Here is a 16,938-nt window from a genome sequence, read left to right on the forward strand (position 1 = left end):
GAGGTACTAATACGTATCAGAGTTAGAAATTATATCAAAATAAGCAATCTGAGGTTTAATAGACGCAAACAGACACTTCCTACCCAGTGAGCGTTATCACCTGCTCACTAATAATAGAAACTTTTATATGGAATATGTAGATAGGAGGCTGTCACTGAAAATAATAAACATCCAGTCATTTTTATTGCTTATTAAAATACAGTGTGATAAGAAACTGGCTGTAAGGAGCACAACAAATATTTGCTATCTATGAACTCATAATAATAGTAATATATATTAATATATGACATATGAAGTGTAAAACAGATATTTCATGTGGAAAACATTTAATAAACCAAACTTTATGAAAATGTTCCCTCATTTTTGATCAAACCTGACATTTATTTTCCTAATAAGTTCTAACTTGTGCAGTTAGTTACTCGCCCAAAGTTTGTTGGTATTAAACCAGAAAACCAGAATCCCTGAGTTCTCCAGAGGAATAGTTTTTCATTTGGTTTTCCCTCGTTTAGTTTTTATTGTTTAAAAATGTGAAAGACGTGCCTCTGTTGATTTCCTGCATATTTATTTTAGTGTAAGTACATAATAAAGTTTATTTCATTTAACTAAAATGTTTTAGTTTACTATAAACCCTTTCTATCATTGCGTGACATATTTTATGGATATTTCATATTCTATCCCCTGAATATCAATAACAATAATATTTAATAATCATACAGACTTACTCGGCTTCTTTCTGACAGATTCAGTGTTGTTTGGTTGTTTTCTGATGCAGGATGAAGCCGTTCATGAGACAGTGAAGCTCAGTGAATAAAGTTTGTGTTCAGGTCTTTAAAGATCTTAAATAATAATCTAAACTTTAAACTATTAAACAATTTCAGTTCGTATTCTTGAGAGAAATAATGAAATGAAAATGCTGAGCTACAGGCCTACTGTGGATATTTACCTTTTCTTACACCCCATGAAATCAAGACAGCCTTGTGACCCCCCCTTGTGAAGCCCCTCAAACAGACCCAACCAGTGGCAGAGTCCGCCACTGGATGGTTGTAGTTCATATGAGAGGCTTATAGGTCATTATTGCCCGGACACCCAGGTGTGCATGGTGCTGCAGGGGGAGTGTGGTGACTCTCTCTCCGGTGGCCTGGCCGCACTCACGGCTGCTGTCATGTGCACTGTCATAAGTCTTTTATCTCCCAGGCAACACACACACACACACACACACACACACACACACACACACACACACACTCACTCACTCTTGTGGCAGTGCTATAGGGAGGAGTGGCCAGCTGTGAGTGGCGCGGCCTCTCATTGCTCAGTTCGGATGAAGTGGGCGGTGACGCAGGGGAATTCCCCCGCTGCTCCTCTGTTCAACAAATAATACTTTTCCTGTGCACTGTCACTTATTCAGCTCGGGGTTCTCCAGGAGACAATAACCTGTGATACTGCAGAGAGAGAGAAGAGAGAGAGAGAGAGAGAGAGAGTGTGTGTGTGCATTATGGATGGTGAGTACCTTTATTTACTGTATAATAACACAAGCAGAGTGGAGAATGAGAGGTTATAGACAGGATGTACTAATAATGCTCACAAACATCTACTGCCTCAACTGTTACTTTTCATATTTGTATGAATATCTTGAAACCTGAGTGTTGAACAGCAGCACTGCTCGATTCTGGAGTTAAATACTAGTTGGCAGTATTGATTATACGCCTGTTTAACGACACAGTGAAACTTCCTCTTTGTTGCAATGATTTTTGGAGGCAGTGTCAGTAATTACAGGACAGCTTCAGCAGAACTGACTGAGCTCCAAAAACAACAAACCAGTGAATTCAGGGTTGCTTTGAGTCTAATTTGTGTGTATGTTTCCTCATGTTACAGTTCTTGTGCCCTCCATGCTAGGGGATCCACACCTTAGTAAGTACATTTTAATTCCTCTTGTGTCAAAAATGATCTACCTGTCTCCACAAGCCTTAAAAGTGTCTAGCAGTGTGTGAGTGTATTGCAGTCTTTCACTTCCTCATTTTGTTTTATTGGTAAGCATTGCCATTTTTTCAGAGCTGCGGTGTGAGTGTGTGAACCAGAGCTTCTTGTAATCAACATCTTTATAGTTTGTGGTGTCTGAGTTTATATATTGTGTTAGAAATGTGTGTGGCAGCTTCTGTGTTTGCCGCTTCCTCTAAAGTAGCTGCAAAATGAGGAAGGCAGAACAAGGCCGGGACACTTTTTAAAACTTTTTCTGGCAAACTTACATTTCTTAATTATGTCAGAAATGTAACGGGACTTGTTTCATTCTGGTCCTCATCTGTGTGTGAACGCCATACTTTGGACTGAGCGCCTGTAGCTCGGCTGTGGGTCCACAAAAAGGCGTTTTTTGTGTGTGTGTGTGTGTGTTGTTAAATCAATGGAAACACTGCACACCAAAAACAGACACACTTCCCGGATCAGTTTTAGTTCCTCTCTCTCGCAATCATCATGTGGGGCCTTGTTTCATACAGAAGGGCCAAAGTAGCACAGAGAAGCAGGATGGCTGCACTGATTTGCAGTTTAAAAGACGCCCGTGCACCTCACCTGACTTCAGTTGATGCTGAAGGGTTTTAGACATCCAGGTTACGTAGAATATATTTATCTCAATGAGAAAAACTTTCACTTTCCAATCAGATTTGGCCTCATGTAAGCCGAGCAAACTGCCGAGTGCAAATCACTGAACCAGTGCTTGTTGGTTTATTGAACCACACTGTGTTGATTTTAGATTTATCAGTGAACACTGGGTGCAGAACAGAAGCAGGATGACTCAGATACAGCTCGTCACACAGAGGTTCAGGCACCAACAACAAAAAGCAGAAATAAAGCAAAATGGTTCCCTGACAGCTTTCAATCCCATTTCATACGCTGATCCTCTCTCATGTCTGTCTGTGGTGGAAGGGTTCACAGAAATCTCCACAATACAGAAACTAAATGTCAACTTTGGCCTATTTATCCCAGTTTTAACCTAAACATCTGTTGACCTGCAAATTCAACACTTACTGGGTATTTAAATGTCAAACATTAACTGAGGGAGGTTTGTCTATATAATGACGTCATACTAAATGCTAAATGCATGACATTCATGGTGTTTGCTTTTTATACAAATGTTTATAGCTTTTTATTGGATTAAAAAAACAAGGAAAAACTTCTTTCATAATGGTTTTCATTAGGCAGTATTTCATTATGCGCTTATTGATTGTGCAACTTCTGTCACTGTTTGGCAGCCATGTTTAAAAACCTATTGGATGTGTTGATGGTTGCGTAATCTGCATCAAATCATTTTGAAACCACTTCAGTGTCTGAATCTTAGCTTCCTCTCTGCATCCCTCCATTCACCCTTTCCCATCGTCTGTCTCCAGTGGCTGAGCCAGAGATCCAGATCTTCGAGCAGCCCAAGCAGAGGGGGATGCGCTTCAGGTACAAGTGTGAGGGTCGCTCAGCCGGAAGCATCCCCGGGGAGAAGAGCTCGGACAACAACAGGACCTACCCGAGTCTGCAGGTCGGTCATCTGGAGCACGTGTCTGTGTTGGTATTTCACCCCTCGCATGCAGCATAAGTTCCTGTTAACGACCTCCTCTGCCTCTGCAGATCCTGAATTACTGCGGTAAGGGGAAAGTGCGCGTCTACTTGGTGACCAAGAACGAGCCTTACCGACCACATCCACACGACCTGGTGGGGAAGGACTGCAAAGACGGATTCTACGAGGCCGAGTTTGGTCCAGACCGCAGAGTGATCGCGTGAGTTCCTCCTCCCCAAAAAGCACCTCTGTCCAAAAGGCTTCCTGCAAGTAGTGTTCACTGATTTCACTGTGGGCCACCAGAGCAATTACCACTCACTATCACTCAGTCTCAGTCTCAATCAGTCATCCAAATACGTAAACACACCACAACGTAATCAATTTACTCTCTATTAACTGTATTTCATGTTTCACTCTGCGGTTTCGGAAGGAGTGTAGATCGGTGACCTCTCAGATACAGAGGAAGACACTCAGACAGACTCACACAGAGAAATACTGTCAAACCCTGTCTGTGATGAGGATGGCAATATGGGAATTCCCCGAGTGACATCACCCGTATTTGCTGTGTGTTTGAGAGTGTGTGTGTGTGTGTGTGTGTGTGTGTGTGTGTGTCTGTGTGTGTGTGTGTGTCAATGAGTCAGTATTCTTCGGTGTGTATAATTTGCAAATCCCTCCTGGACGTCTGTAATTCACTCATTCAGATTCATTTAGACTCTCAGTCCAACAGATTCGGGTTAAACATGATCATATTATGTTGTAGTTTATTTAGATACATGACTGCTTTGTTTCTCGTAATCAGCCTCCAGCGCCTGTTCAACCTGTTTAACCTGCTGCGTCATTATTCACAGTTTCCAGAATCTGGGTATCCAGTGTGTGAGAAGGAGGGAAGTGAAAGATGCGATCGTACAGAGGATGACCAGAGGGATCAACCCCTTCAATGGTGAGTCCTCCTGCACCGAGTTTCCATATTTCATGTTGTCTGTTTCTGTTTTCATCTGTTTCATGGGGGAGTACACATCACACTGATGACAGCAGTGGTTTCAAATCAGCTTTACTCATACCGAATTTCTTTTTGTTTTTTTCTACAGCTGGTATTGATATTGGTATTAATAAATAAATCATCATATAGTAGCTTCTATTAGCTTGTATTAGCACTGAAAGTCAGTTATTGTCAGTAGATTCAAAGAAAAGACCAAAACCAACAATGAATGTATCCTACTAAGGAGCTTAATGTAACCTGCTGCCTGAAACCATCAACAGAGCGCCTAATGTGTGTTAATCCGCCGCTGAAAATAGAACCCCAACAAACGCACTGTTTGCTCCTGTTTCAGTAACGTTTGCTAAATTGATTCAATTTAATTCAATTTTATTTGTATAGCGCCAATTCATAACAGGAGTTATCTCAGGACACTTTTCAAATAGAGCAGGTCTAGACCGAACTCTTTATAACATTAATTACAGAGACCCAACAGTACCACCATGAGCAAGACCTTGGAGACAAGGGCAAGGAAACACTGCCTGTTAAAAGGCAGAAACCTCGAGTGGCCCCCGGCAGCCGCCTGCCCACCTAGAGCCACTCTGCTTACGGGTGGAAAATATTAAGAGGCCTTTTGTTGCTAGCAGCTCTGTGATGCCACACTAAATGCTAAATGCTAACGCCAGCTACAAAGGATAATGAAGGAAAGGACAAAATTATATATTAATAAACTATACAGAAAGTTTACTTTAAAGAAGAATTAACACATTCTTACTAATACAAGTCCAATAACCTGGCCTGCTAATATTTCTGCATATCTGCCATCATTCTGCACTGAAGACAATATCAGCTGATATCTACACATATATCAGAGCTCATTCAGACTCTTACAAAGTAAAACAGTGTCACTGTATTTAGGTGAAACACTAATACAGATGCACTGGTTGCTGTTATCAGTGTGGTTGGTTACAGTTACTGTTGCTGCTGTAGCTTTTCCTGCTGTTGTTACTGTTAAACAGGTTCAAAACAATTCGAAAGAATTGTTTTCGGATGCTGGTTGACCCAGTTCTCAGGCAGTTTGAGAAGATTTTCCTAACATCGAGTCAAAAATCCGCTCTCTTGTCACCGCGCCGTCTATGGTAATGCAGTTTCCTCAATGTGCTTTCATTCTGCGGTGTCCTCCGCTGCAGACAGACAGCGATTCTCGTGTATGAACAGGCGTTGAGCTACTTCCCCATTCTTGGTCACAGTTGCTCAATTCAGCACAGTGCAGGATGCCACGTGAGAGCTGGGAATGCAGGATTCATTAACAGGGGGAGGGTGGACCGAGGGGGTTCCCCAGCTCTCAGAGATGATGATAAAAGTAGGGTATGGTGCTTTACAGGACTGTGCAAACCATGAAGGGAAGGAAGGGTGTGTGTGCAGGTTTGATTTCCACATATGTGGTTGTAGTTTTTGTGTTTGGTGTTGATCTCTCTCTGGTTGCTTTCCACATGCTTTGACATTTCGCCCGGAGCACTGCACACTGACCCTCAGACTGAGGAGGTAAACAGTGGCGCAGTTGGCCTCTGATGGCTGACATTATTGAGTCTACTGAGCCTCTGTTCTCCTACCTGCTTTCTAGTGTTAAAGTTAAGGAAGTAATTTACATCCTAAATATAAATATATGTGACTATTCAAATCGCAGTGAGATGGTATCAAGGAGCAAAGAAGTCAGTTTCACTTTTACAAAAGGAAATATGTTTTGTTTTGCACAGTTTCTTCACCAGCTGTTCTTTCACTGTTCACACCAGCTGATCGTGGACACTAGAACAACAGATATCCCCACAGAAGTGTCCCTCCTCCTGCTGTACACTGTGTGACTGCTGTGGTCTTTGAGGATTAAGTGAATATTAGTAACTATACAACAATTTGCTCCTAAAGCAAACTGCTCGATTTTGTGGATTCTGCAAACTTTCCATTTTTCCGTGTCATTCCTCTTTTAGTAGTTTTGTTTATCATCACGAGGGATGGGAACATGTGAGTGGACTGTGGGGAGGGGCTGGAGGTGACTGGATGACCCAGGCTTTGACCTCTAACACATAAGATCACAAGTAAACCGTTCATGAGAAATCTGCCGCCCTGTTCACTTCATTTATGTCTTGTTTGATGCAGAGACTTTATTATAAGGGGTCTGTGTTCTCATCTCATACTGCTGCTGACTTACAGCGAGAGTGGTTTTCATTTCTAGATTACAAGATTTATAGTTAGAGTTGTTTTGATACCAGTATTCCTCTGATACGAGGTATCAGCCATCATTTATCGGGACCTGGGAATGTCCTGTTCACCATTGAGTTTGTTTAACAGTAATTTAATTCCTTTTGCACAAAACTCTTGCTCAGCAAATATGAAAAATACTATCAGACTGTTTATTTAAACCCGTATGAACATTAGTTTTATGAGAACTATGAATTATAAATTATTAATTTGATCATTTGATACTTTGATGCTCGTCAATCTAAGCAGCTTAGAAGTCACTCACCGCGACCTGGTGGGATTTAAGAGGTTTTATACATCCAAAATCTGTAAAACCAGACCAGGCCTCTAATTGAGACCTGCTGTTATATAGTCAGAACACGAAGCGACACCAGGCCAGTAAAGGAGACCTGCTGTTAATTGAACTAATCATATCTAGATTGAGATGCGACACACAGCGGTTTAAAGTCTCTAACGATGGGCAGCATGGTGTTTGTGCTCAACCCTTCCTCTCTCTGCAGCTCACTTCTGCTGTGAAACTCAGCTGCTTCCTGTGTCGGGGTGGGAGACATCTCCCTCTCTCACCCCCCGACACACAACCACCGTACACACTGACAAACACATGCAACCCCCAAGACCTCAGCTCATTTCATACATGCTGTTTGTCATTTGGAGAGACCTAACGAGATCACAGACTCAGCGAGGGGGCTCACCTGTACAAGTTTTGACGTAGTAACATGTTTCTGTATTAGTCCGCCCTATCATGGTGGTGGTGATGGTGGTAATGGTGGTGGTGATGGTACTACATTCCCATGGCTATATAGCTTGTGTGTAAATGTGTTTGAAAGTTTGACTCTCACAGGCTTAAAATCTTATTTGAGCCCAAACAACCCATATTACGTATATATTTATATATACCTGCTGTTGGGTATCCCCTTAAGATTAATGCTTAAGATGTGTGTAATCGAAAAGTAAAGATATGAATAGATCAATTAACTGATATGTTATTATAAGAGTTTTACTGTTATAATAGAAGGAACTTTTGGAATTAGGAGCACAACGCTGCTTTAAGATGTTAGTCACAAAGATATCGCCACTTGTTCTTCCTCGGTTTGTTTTACTGGAGAGGATTAACACGCTTTAAGTGGCTTTTCCATCTTGATTAAACTCTTCATATTATTTGCCTTTGCCAAAACCTTTACTTTAAACCATGATATATAAGATATATAAGGGTTCTGTTTGGCTGCCAGACGTTTCAAGTCTATGAAAATCACTGTTTATGCTCTTTGAATATGTAGGATCCCTAATTATTAGTGATTTTCTATCTTAACAATACATTACAGTACAACAGTTGTTTGTTTTTGGCATTAAGTTTTGGCTCCGTAGCTCTGTAATGTAAAGCAATGTTTCGTTCTACATTGCAGCATATATGATGTAACTGATATACATTGTGTAGGTATTGCCTCAGCCTCGGTGACACACAAACCGATGATGCATGCCATGAAATTGTGAGTCACTGGAGACGCTGTTTGTGGTGACACTTGGCACCTGCCTCCCCTTCTTTCTCACTCTCACATTTCACTCCCACTCTCCAACCCCGACCGTCACCCCCTACCCTCCCACCAATCGCTGTCCTCCGACACCACAGCGGCTGCCGACCTCTTCCCCACATGCAGCTGCAGCTCCGTGCAGCCATGATGCTGCCCGGTGCCTCTGGGCCCGGGTTCTTTCCACCACACACACTCCACACACACACACACACACACACACACACACACACACACACACACACACAGACAGACCACTACTTTTACCTCCAACCCACTTTCCTGCACCTGTCCGGCGTCTTCCTCCCTCAGCAATGCACTCACAAACACTCACGCATGCAGACGAGCTTAGTATGTTCCATCAATATTTGCTATAGCAGTTCCGTTTTCATACACAAGCTTCTCCCTCCTTCAGTTTCTCCACTGTGTGTGTGTGTGTGTGTGTGTGTGTCTGTGCCACCTACAGCACACAAACCTGATGACCAAACAGAAATCTAATGTCTCATTACAAAGAGACCATTCAGCCCCCCGAAGTTAATTTTAGTGTCATTGTAGTTGTTTGAGATACTAAAAGTCTTCCACTCAGTGAGCATACAGGTCGTATAGTATGTTCCATAAAGTGTTCCATAAAGTGTTTCTGTCGATTCAAAATGAAACTAGATTACAGTTTTTATACCTTTTATGTTCTACAGTGCAACAATGTGTGATTTTAATGCAACTGCAGACACTCCAGACAAAAGAGCCGTATTAACAGTGACCCGAGAGCTCACTGGGTGGTTGATTGATCTTTAAGTTGAAATAAATAATAATAAAAACTGACATATCTTACAATACTACACCTAAAACTGTAGTAGTAACTGTGTAGTACTCTACCCAGTCCTCATATGGCCTAAAGGCATCATAAATGATACGCTGTAAGTAATATTTACTCTGTAAGGGTCTTTAATACTCTACTGGTTAATGATATTTCCAATGTCATACTTTTGTAATTATATAAACATCTTATGGTTTTAAATCTGCTTGTAAAACAGCACACACAGTATTTCCTTTTGAACTAAGCGTTAAGTAAATTATTCTTATCTGAGCAACAACTGCTGCTCTTCTTTTTATAAACAGAAGGAACTGAAAGTGAAGACCTCATAACTCTAAATATGCTCTGTGACGTCTCTCTTCATTTATAAACTCTAAATTTATTTGACTTCTGAGACGTTTACAGCCGTCAGATGCTCGATGGTAAATGATAGTTCTGCGTTTTAGACTAGCACATTGATACCACTCTCAACAAATATGTAAAGCTAGCAGGCAGTTAGCTTAGCTTAGCATTAAGACTGGAAGCAGGTGGGAAACAGCTAGCAGGGCTCCGTCACTTGTAGGCAGGCTCATATTTAACAGACATTTACCAGGTAAAAATCTCAAATTAATGGATTTCCCAAGATGTCAAACTATTTCTGGCTGCATCCAAACAGAACCGCCGCTGATCTGAAGCAGGTCAGACAGTCTGCCATCTAATACAGAACTGTGTAATAAAAGTCAGAGCCACCTGACATGTTATGGCTGCATCGGATATCTAATATCAGACTGTTTGAACAAAGATCGAAGCTTCACGTTGACGCCGACGTGTATCATTTCTTACAAAAATGCTCCAGCGGGGGCTAAAGCTCTTGGAGAGACATGTTAGCAGTTGCTTTGCTCTTATTCTCTGCTTGTTAATTGCACAGCCGTGGACTCCATCCAGACTCAAGTTACACATTTAATGACTTCTGACTAAGCAAAATCCAAACCGACTGCACTGATGACCTGTGACTTCACTTGGACTCGAGCCTTGAGAGGGAAAGAGGGAACAATGGCTGCTGCCAGCAGTACATGCAGAGACAGAGCAGGAAAAACACCTAGCCGGCTGTTTGCACTGAGCATGTCCAGTGACACATTCAGGAGGATGAGGAGTTTCCCCTACATCTCACGTGTTACTGCACTGCACTTTTTTTGTTGTATAACGTTTGTGTTATGGCTATGGAAAGTGTTCAGAGCAGCACAGCGTGGCAGTGATGGCACTAAAATGGTTGAGAGACACAGACGAAGGATTCAAAAAGCTTAAAACGTTGTTAAGATTTGACTTTGGCTCCTGTCCCACCACTTTCACACACGTCAGGAGCCATCGTGGTCACTCAGGGAGACACTCACACACACATAGGCGCACTAACACACACACTTCTTCCACTCTGAGGTGAGGTGGCGAGCGTCACCGTGGCAACAAATTGTAGGCGGGGATGGCCTCGACATGAGGGTAACAGATAGAAATTGAGAGATGGAGGAACCGAAAGTAGGCCGATGTGAAAGCCTGGTGTGTGTGTGTGTGTGTGTGTGAGTGTGTGTGTGTCTATGCGTTGGCGTCTCACAGTAAAGCTCTCCCTGCAAGGTGTGTGTGTGTGTTTGTGTGTTGCCTCTGAGGGCGGTATATGTGTGACGCTTGCGTGTGTGTGTGTGTGTGTGTGCAGATGAGTGTGTAGGTTGTGGATGAAAAAGCTTATCTGTGACGTGTTAGTGTTGATCCAAAGTTGAGGTTTTGAGGGCAGCCTACAGGTTTAAAGAAGAACATTACAGACCATCTATCCATTTGTTTATGTCAGTAATTGTTCAGTTTTATTGTAGCTTTGCTTTGTTAAACGATTCTGTGATTATATTAATGACGATGCAATTGCAGCAGGCTTATATTGTCGGTATATAGCCCCATAAAAAGGGAAGTAGAGGAGAGAAAAACTATTTGCATTTCAGAAGAGATCTTTAAAGGTCACTTCATCCAAATTACAGAAAGACATTGTTTCCTTTTGCTTTTATTGGTGTCTGGAGTCATTGTGAGATATAAATCCACCTTTTATATTCAAAGTGTAGTGTCATAAACAAAGTCCTGGTTACACAAGATTGTCCACAGACCGTGCTATTAACAGTTTTCAAAGGGGACTATTTTGTCAGTAGAAAGTAGTTCCGGTGAAAATTTCTTTCAACTAAATCTGTGGATTATCTAACCAGAGCTGAGTTTATGGAAAAGTCCTAAAGTTGGATAATTTTAGAAGATTTTTCAAGCAAAACATATTATGAGTTTATAAAATATAGATTCATAGAGAGTCATATAGAGTCATAGATTAAACTAGTCAGTATATAGTAAGAACAGTTCAAATTAGCTCCACCTCAACTAATTACAACTGTGAAATGCTACTTGCACATTCAAATGCATCAATAATAATAATAGTACCTCACCCCAACTGGTCGAGACAGACGACCACCTAGAGCTGAAGGATCTGTCCTAGGCTTCTGCCTTTTAACAGGCAGTTTTTCCTTGCCCCCATCGCCAAGTGTTGCTCATGGTGGTACTGTTGGGTCTCTGTAAATGTTATAACAAGTCGGTCTAGACCTGCTCTATTTGAAAAGTGTCCTGAGATAACTTCTGTTATGAATTGGCGCTATACAAATAAGATTGAATTGAATTGAATTGAATAGTAATCCAATAATATAATAGAGTATAATAGTGTAAAAAGGGCCTTACGTTTGCATTATGAGTTGTTAATTAGTAAATTTTTACTGATAATACTTCTTAGTATCATTTTTTAATATGTAACCGAGTATTTTCATAGTTCATAGTGTTCCTACTTTTATTTCAGTGAAAACCTGAAGCTAATCTCTTTGTTATTTAATGACAACTGTGTGCTCTGTGTAGTATCAGAGTGAAACCTGATGAAACCTGTGTGATCCTTTGCTCATGCTGCTGGTTGTTTGTCTTACTGAGTGTGTGTGTGTGTGTGTGTGTGTGTGCCCCCAGTGCCACGTGAGCAGCTGCTGCAGACGGAGGAGTACGACTTGAACGTGGTCCGTCTGTGCATCCAGGTTACCCTGCAGGACGAGAACGGCCACTACACCCGCCCACTCAACCCCATCGTCACAAACCCCATCTACGACAACAGTGAGTGGCTGAGCTCCGTCCTCTTCAGCTCAGGCTGACGTCACATGGGGCAATTAAAACATTATGCAATTGTCAGATAATTGTACTTACGGGAAAACAAGCTGCCTGATGTTAGGTGTGTCCCGCTTTGACTGATAGTGGAATTCAAGAGCTCTAATACTCCTGTCATTTCATAGCATTGCCTATAATTTTATGTCCTAGTGATCTAAAGAATAATACTTGAATGAAAAGAACTGAGAGGTTACACAAGTACCTGTGTGTGCACATACACTTCATACAGTATGTAGCTGCACGCAACTGTTTGTTACAAGACTTGTGTCCAGTGGACGTTCACTCAACGCCGTTTCAAGCGTTGCACTAAGTGAACCGGTTCAATGTTCCTCACACACATTGAGAAAGAGGAAGTTCTTTATACACACTAACCCTCAAACAACACTGTTACCATGGAGCACTTCCTCTTCTGACAGCAAGGCATGTGACATGTGACTCAACCTGGTGAGACTTCAACTGTGAACAGAATGTGGTCTTTTTCTAAAACTGATTTACACTGAGCCACTAGAGCTGGGTTTTCACAACAATGCATCAAATAGATCAAGAAAGGCAGATTCTGGCATCCTCATTCTTGATATCATGTCTTACTTGTAGTACGCAGTTAGTATACAGACTTGTTAGATTTGTTGCGTCTGTTTACAACGTGTTCCTGCTTCATCAGGGGCCCCAAACACAGCCGAGCTGAGGATCTGTCGGGTCAACAGGAACAGTGGCAGCGTCAAGGGAGGGGATGAAATCTTCTTGCTGTGTGACAAAGTACAGAAAGGTACAAACTATCAATGTCCTGTAGGCCTTTGTGAAGAATTGATCAGCATTTTATTACAGTATTCTGCATGTGTTTCATCCAGCTTGCATCTATTTTCTCTCCAATCGTCTTCATTTAATCCATTAATCCATTTAGCTTCCTATAGCTGTAGTGCTCATCCCTTTGCATGTTCACTCAGTCTTCCATTCCTGTCATCCCATCATCTCCCTTTCCTCCAGATGACATCGAGGTGCGATTCTTCTCCTCCGACGGCTGGGAGGCCAAAGGCTCCTTCTCCCAGGCCGACGTTCATCGCCAAGTAGCCATCGTCTTCAAGACTCCGCCTTACTATAACACCTCCATAATAGAGTCAGTCACTGTGCACATGCAGTTGCGCCGACCTTCCGATCAGGAAGTCAGTGAACCGATGGATTTCAGATATCTGCCCGACGACAAAGGTGAGCAGTGATTGCTTTCTTTCTGTTATTAAACTCAAACTATTGCTATATTCTGTGTCCAAGAACTGGGGCCCAGTTAGACTCAGATGATATATGTGAACATGTTGTGTTTGCTGTAGATCCTTACGGCTACAATGAGAAGAAGCGCAAGAGAGAGAACTTGATGAGGATACCAGGATTGTCAGGTAAGGGTCTATACAGTATATACAGTACAACCCATCTGATATGACTCCACATGTGCATGTATACAAGTCTACATGTTTGTATCTCAACAAAGGTTTCTTGCCTTTCTCTAGGTGGTGCTTTTTCTTGCCTGGCTATGAACAGGCCAAAAGCAGTGTCGCAGAGCACCTTGAGTCACATGCGGAAAGGTAACTGGTTTAAATTGATTTCCCTCAAATAGCAGTGATTAGATGTTAAGCCAACATTTCCATCCAGATCAAGATAATGCACTCAAAGTCACTATATGTTTTCCAGACCTCAGCAACATGTACCTGAGGCAACAGCCCACAGCGACGATGCATCAACAACCTGCTGTGTTCAACCAGTCCTACCAGCCGGGCCCACAAAATGTGATGATGACGTCACAGGCTTCCAATGTACCAGTCAGCCATTCATGGGCAAATCCCAACCCAGCACTCTCAATGGAAACAGTCACCATAAACCCGTCTGGTGGCATGGGCAATCTGTCACGTCCTAATAGCAGGCAACAGCAGCCAAACCGTGGATCCGGTTATCCCCAGAGAGTGGAGCCCAACAACTTTGACAGTAACATCCTCCCTCAGCTCTCCATTCGGGACTTGCAGTGCTTGGATACAGCCACCCAGGTCCCAGGAATGAGCCAGTCAGAGTCCCAGCAGCTCTTCCACATGCAGCACCAAAGGGAGGAGCTTGCCTCTGACACCCGGGCCCAGAACCAACTTGGCAACCAGAACCAGGGTCTCCAGACTGCGTGGCTGAATTTCAATAACCTCAATCCAATCCAGAACACCTTTAACGGGTCGGTACCTGGAGGCGGAGGGGGGTCACAAGGGCTAGGCTCTTTCCCATTACTAGAGGGAATAAATGAAGATGAAGCTTTTGTGAAGGGCCTGGTGGGAATGTCTCAGACTGGCTTCCAGCTGAAGCAGGAGCCCCAGATCACAGTGGGACAAGAGAGCCATGCTCCCCTCATGCAATCCCCAAGGGAAAACCAAGGAAATACTTACACCAACTTGCTTCCTCGTCCAATGAGCAATGGCACCAACATGGATCCAATGAGACAAGATGCTAGCGGCAACACCCAGGCTCTTAAAAACCTGCAAAATCCTTACTCAAACAACGGCATGGCCTCCGACAACCACTTTCCAACCTTGGCTGACTGGATCAAAGCAACTCGGCAAAGTGACTAAAAGGACTAACATTTTTGGTAGCAAGAAATAAGCAGAGAAAGCACCGAAGGAACGCTTTGGTCTTGTTTTAGTCTTGCAAAGCCAGAAATGTATCACTCCTTCTGGCCCAGTTCGGGTCAGTGGGCATTTGCTTGGGCTATAACATTAGTGTACGTTAGCCAATTGGATCCATAGCCAGACAAAAGGCATTGTTTCTGTCAATACGCTTGATTTCAGACTAGTTCCTTCTTTAGCTAATACTTAACCAAGAGTTATTCCTTGGCCTGATTGGCCCAGTGTGCCATTGGTCTTTGGTATTAATCTAGAAAGAAGTTTCTCCTGAAAATGATCAATCCAATTTGATTTCTTGATAAATTTGACACATGAAATAAACAATGCAGAACCTGTTTCAGAACCTTTAATTTTAAGAGCACCTTGTTCAAAGCCCCAGTTTACAAGTTCAACCCCGACCTTTAAACTGAGGTGTTGTAGGTTGCATCGACGTTCTGAACACCTGTTTCCAGTTACAGGTGTTATGGACCTCAGGGGATATCCCCCATGATTAGACAGTAAAACTGAGCTCACCTGTGTTCAGCTGGCTTCTGCAAGACTAAGACGTGTATGTGGTTGAACCACGGCCGAGGTTGTAATGGTGATCAGACGACATCCTGACGGTTCCCAAGCCGCAGTTGATTTCCGAAAAAGTGAATGTACTACTTTCTTTCTTTGTCTTTCTCAGGTGAAGTTGGATTCACTGTCAACATACTGTATAGTAATCAATGTTTTTATAAGTTGTTTGATCTTAAAAATAAACAAGGGTAAATGGATTTTTCGCATTTTTGAAAGTACAGCAGAAAAAGAATTTGCTTTTTATGACTTTTTATGACTTTTTATTGCTTTGTAAAGCATTCCTTCACATACTGTTTTATTGATTTATTGATTAGTTTATTAAGTGCACTCTGTACATACATGTTAGCCATAGTTGAGAGTGAAAGCAACAATCGCGCTGAAACACTCAAGAACTGGCAAGGTACTGAAATTTCCATTGAGGAAGTGGGAGGAAGCACATTCAGTGTTGTCTTTCCTTTGTAATGACTATGTCATACCAGTGATCACATGTGTTATTCAGAGTTCTCAGAGTATTTGTACCAGATGTTTTTATAAAGACAGATGGAAATGTTGTGTTTTATTCATTCAGCTGAGGCTCTTACCTTCACAGAGCGTCTTGCTCGAGGACACGTGGCTGATAATGAACAAACACTGGCTCTTTGTGCCGATACAGCCTAGCCCATCCTTTTGATTTGTTTTTACTTGTATGCCTTTCAAAGCTTTGTGGTGTTAAATGAAATTAAATATTTTGATGACTAATGTGTAAGATTTGCTATTTTTGGATTTTTCTAAAGGATCAGTTCTTAATAAACAGACGCTGTCTAATTCCACATCTTTTGTCATTTAATGATCATCTTTATATTATCTCTTTATATATTATATATATCTCTATATACTCTATACATGATCTTCACCTGCAGGCATGCATAACAATTATACATCGTCATAAAGCATGACCAGGTGCTCATTAGGTAATGCATTACTTTCTATATTATTTGTCAGTCAAAGGAACAGTTTGACATTTTGGGGAATGCATCTTTTTTCTGTCAGCATGACTCATGTCTGACAATCTGACTTGTCGTGCACTTTTTTTAATGGATTAAACAAACAAAATATTAATTAGTGAGTTTTAGAGGTGCTGGTAGGCTAACTGTTCCTCCCAGCTATAAGTCTTTAACCAGAGATAAGCTAACCGTCTCCTGGCTTTATATTCATCGTACAGACACGAGAGTGGTATCGATATTCGTATCTAACTTTCAGATATGCTCAGTAAATGTTGTTTGAGCACACAGCCGACTGGATACTTGGAGAACGCTGTGTGTCTTTTATTAAATACTGTAAATGATCAGCTTTCTGTACAGAATACGGTCGACTTTAGAAGTCACCAGCTGCCCAAGAAAGGAACTGTAGAGACTGTAATTACACTACTGCTGTAGTGGATAATATGGCATTAT

General features: G+C 42.0%; 1 protein-coding gene across 1 annotated transcript; it reads left to right on the forward strand.

Annotated features, from left to right (window-relative positions):
* Window positions 1-1,346: 1,346 nt before the first annotated feature.
* Window positions 1,347-16,314, forward strand: rel (v-rel avian reticuloendotheliosis viral oncogene homolog). The gene is made up of 11 exons (XM_051414663.1): window positions 1,347-1,502; window positions 1,876-1,911; window positions 3,381-3,520; window positions 3,610-3,758; window positions 4,387-4,478; window positions 12,111-12,251; window positions 12,964-13,068; window positions 13,287-13,505; window positions 13,625-13,690; window positions 13,802-13,876; window positions 13,983-16,314. The coding sequence occupies exons 1-11, from the start codon at window positions 1,496-1,498 to the stop codon at window positions 14,894-14,896; spliced, it is 1,944 nt and encodes a 647-aa protein (XP_051270623.1). The 5' UTR covers window positions 1,347-1,495; the 3' UTR covers window positions 14,897-16,314.
* The last annotated feature ends 624 nt before the right edge of the window (window positions 16,315-16,938 follow it).

The sequence above is a fragment of the Dicentrarchus labrax genome, unplaced genomic scaffold, assembly GCF_905237075.1.
Source record: "Dicentrarchus labrax unplaced genomic scaffold, dlabrax2021, whole genome shotgun sequence".
Classification (NCBI taxonomy): Eukaryota; Metazoa; Chordata; class Actinopteri; family Moronidae; genus Dicentrarchus; species Dicentrarchus labrax.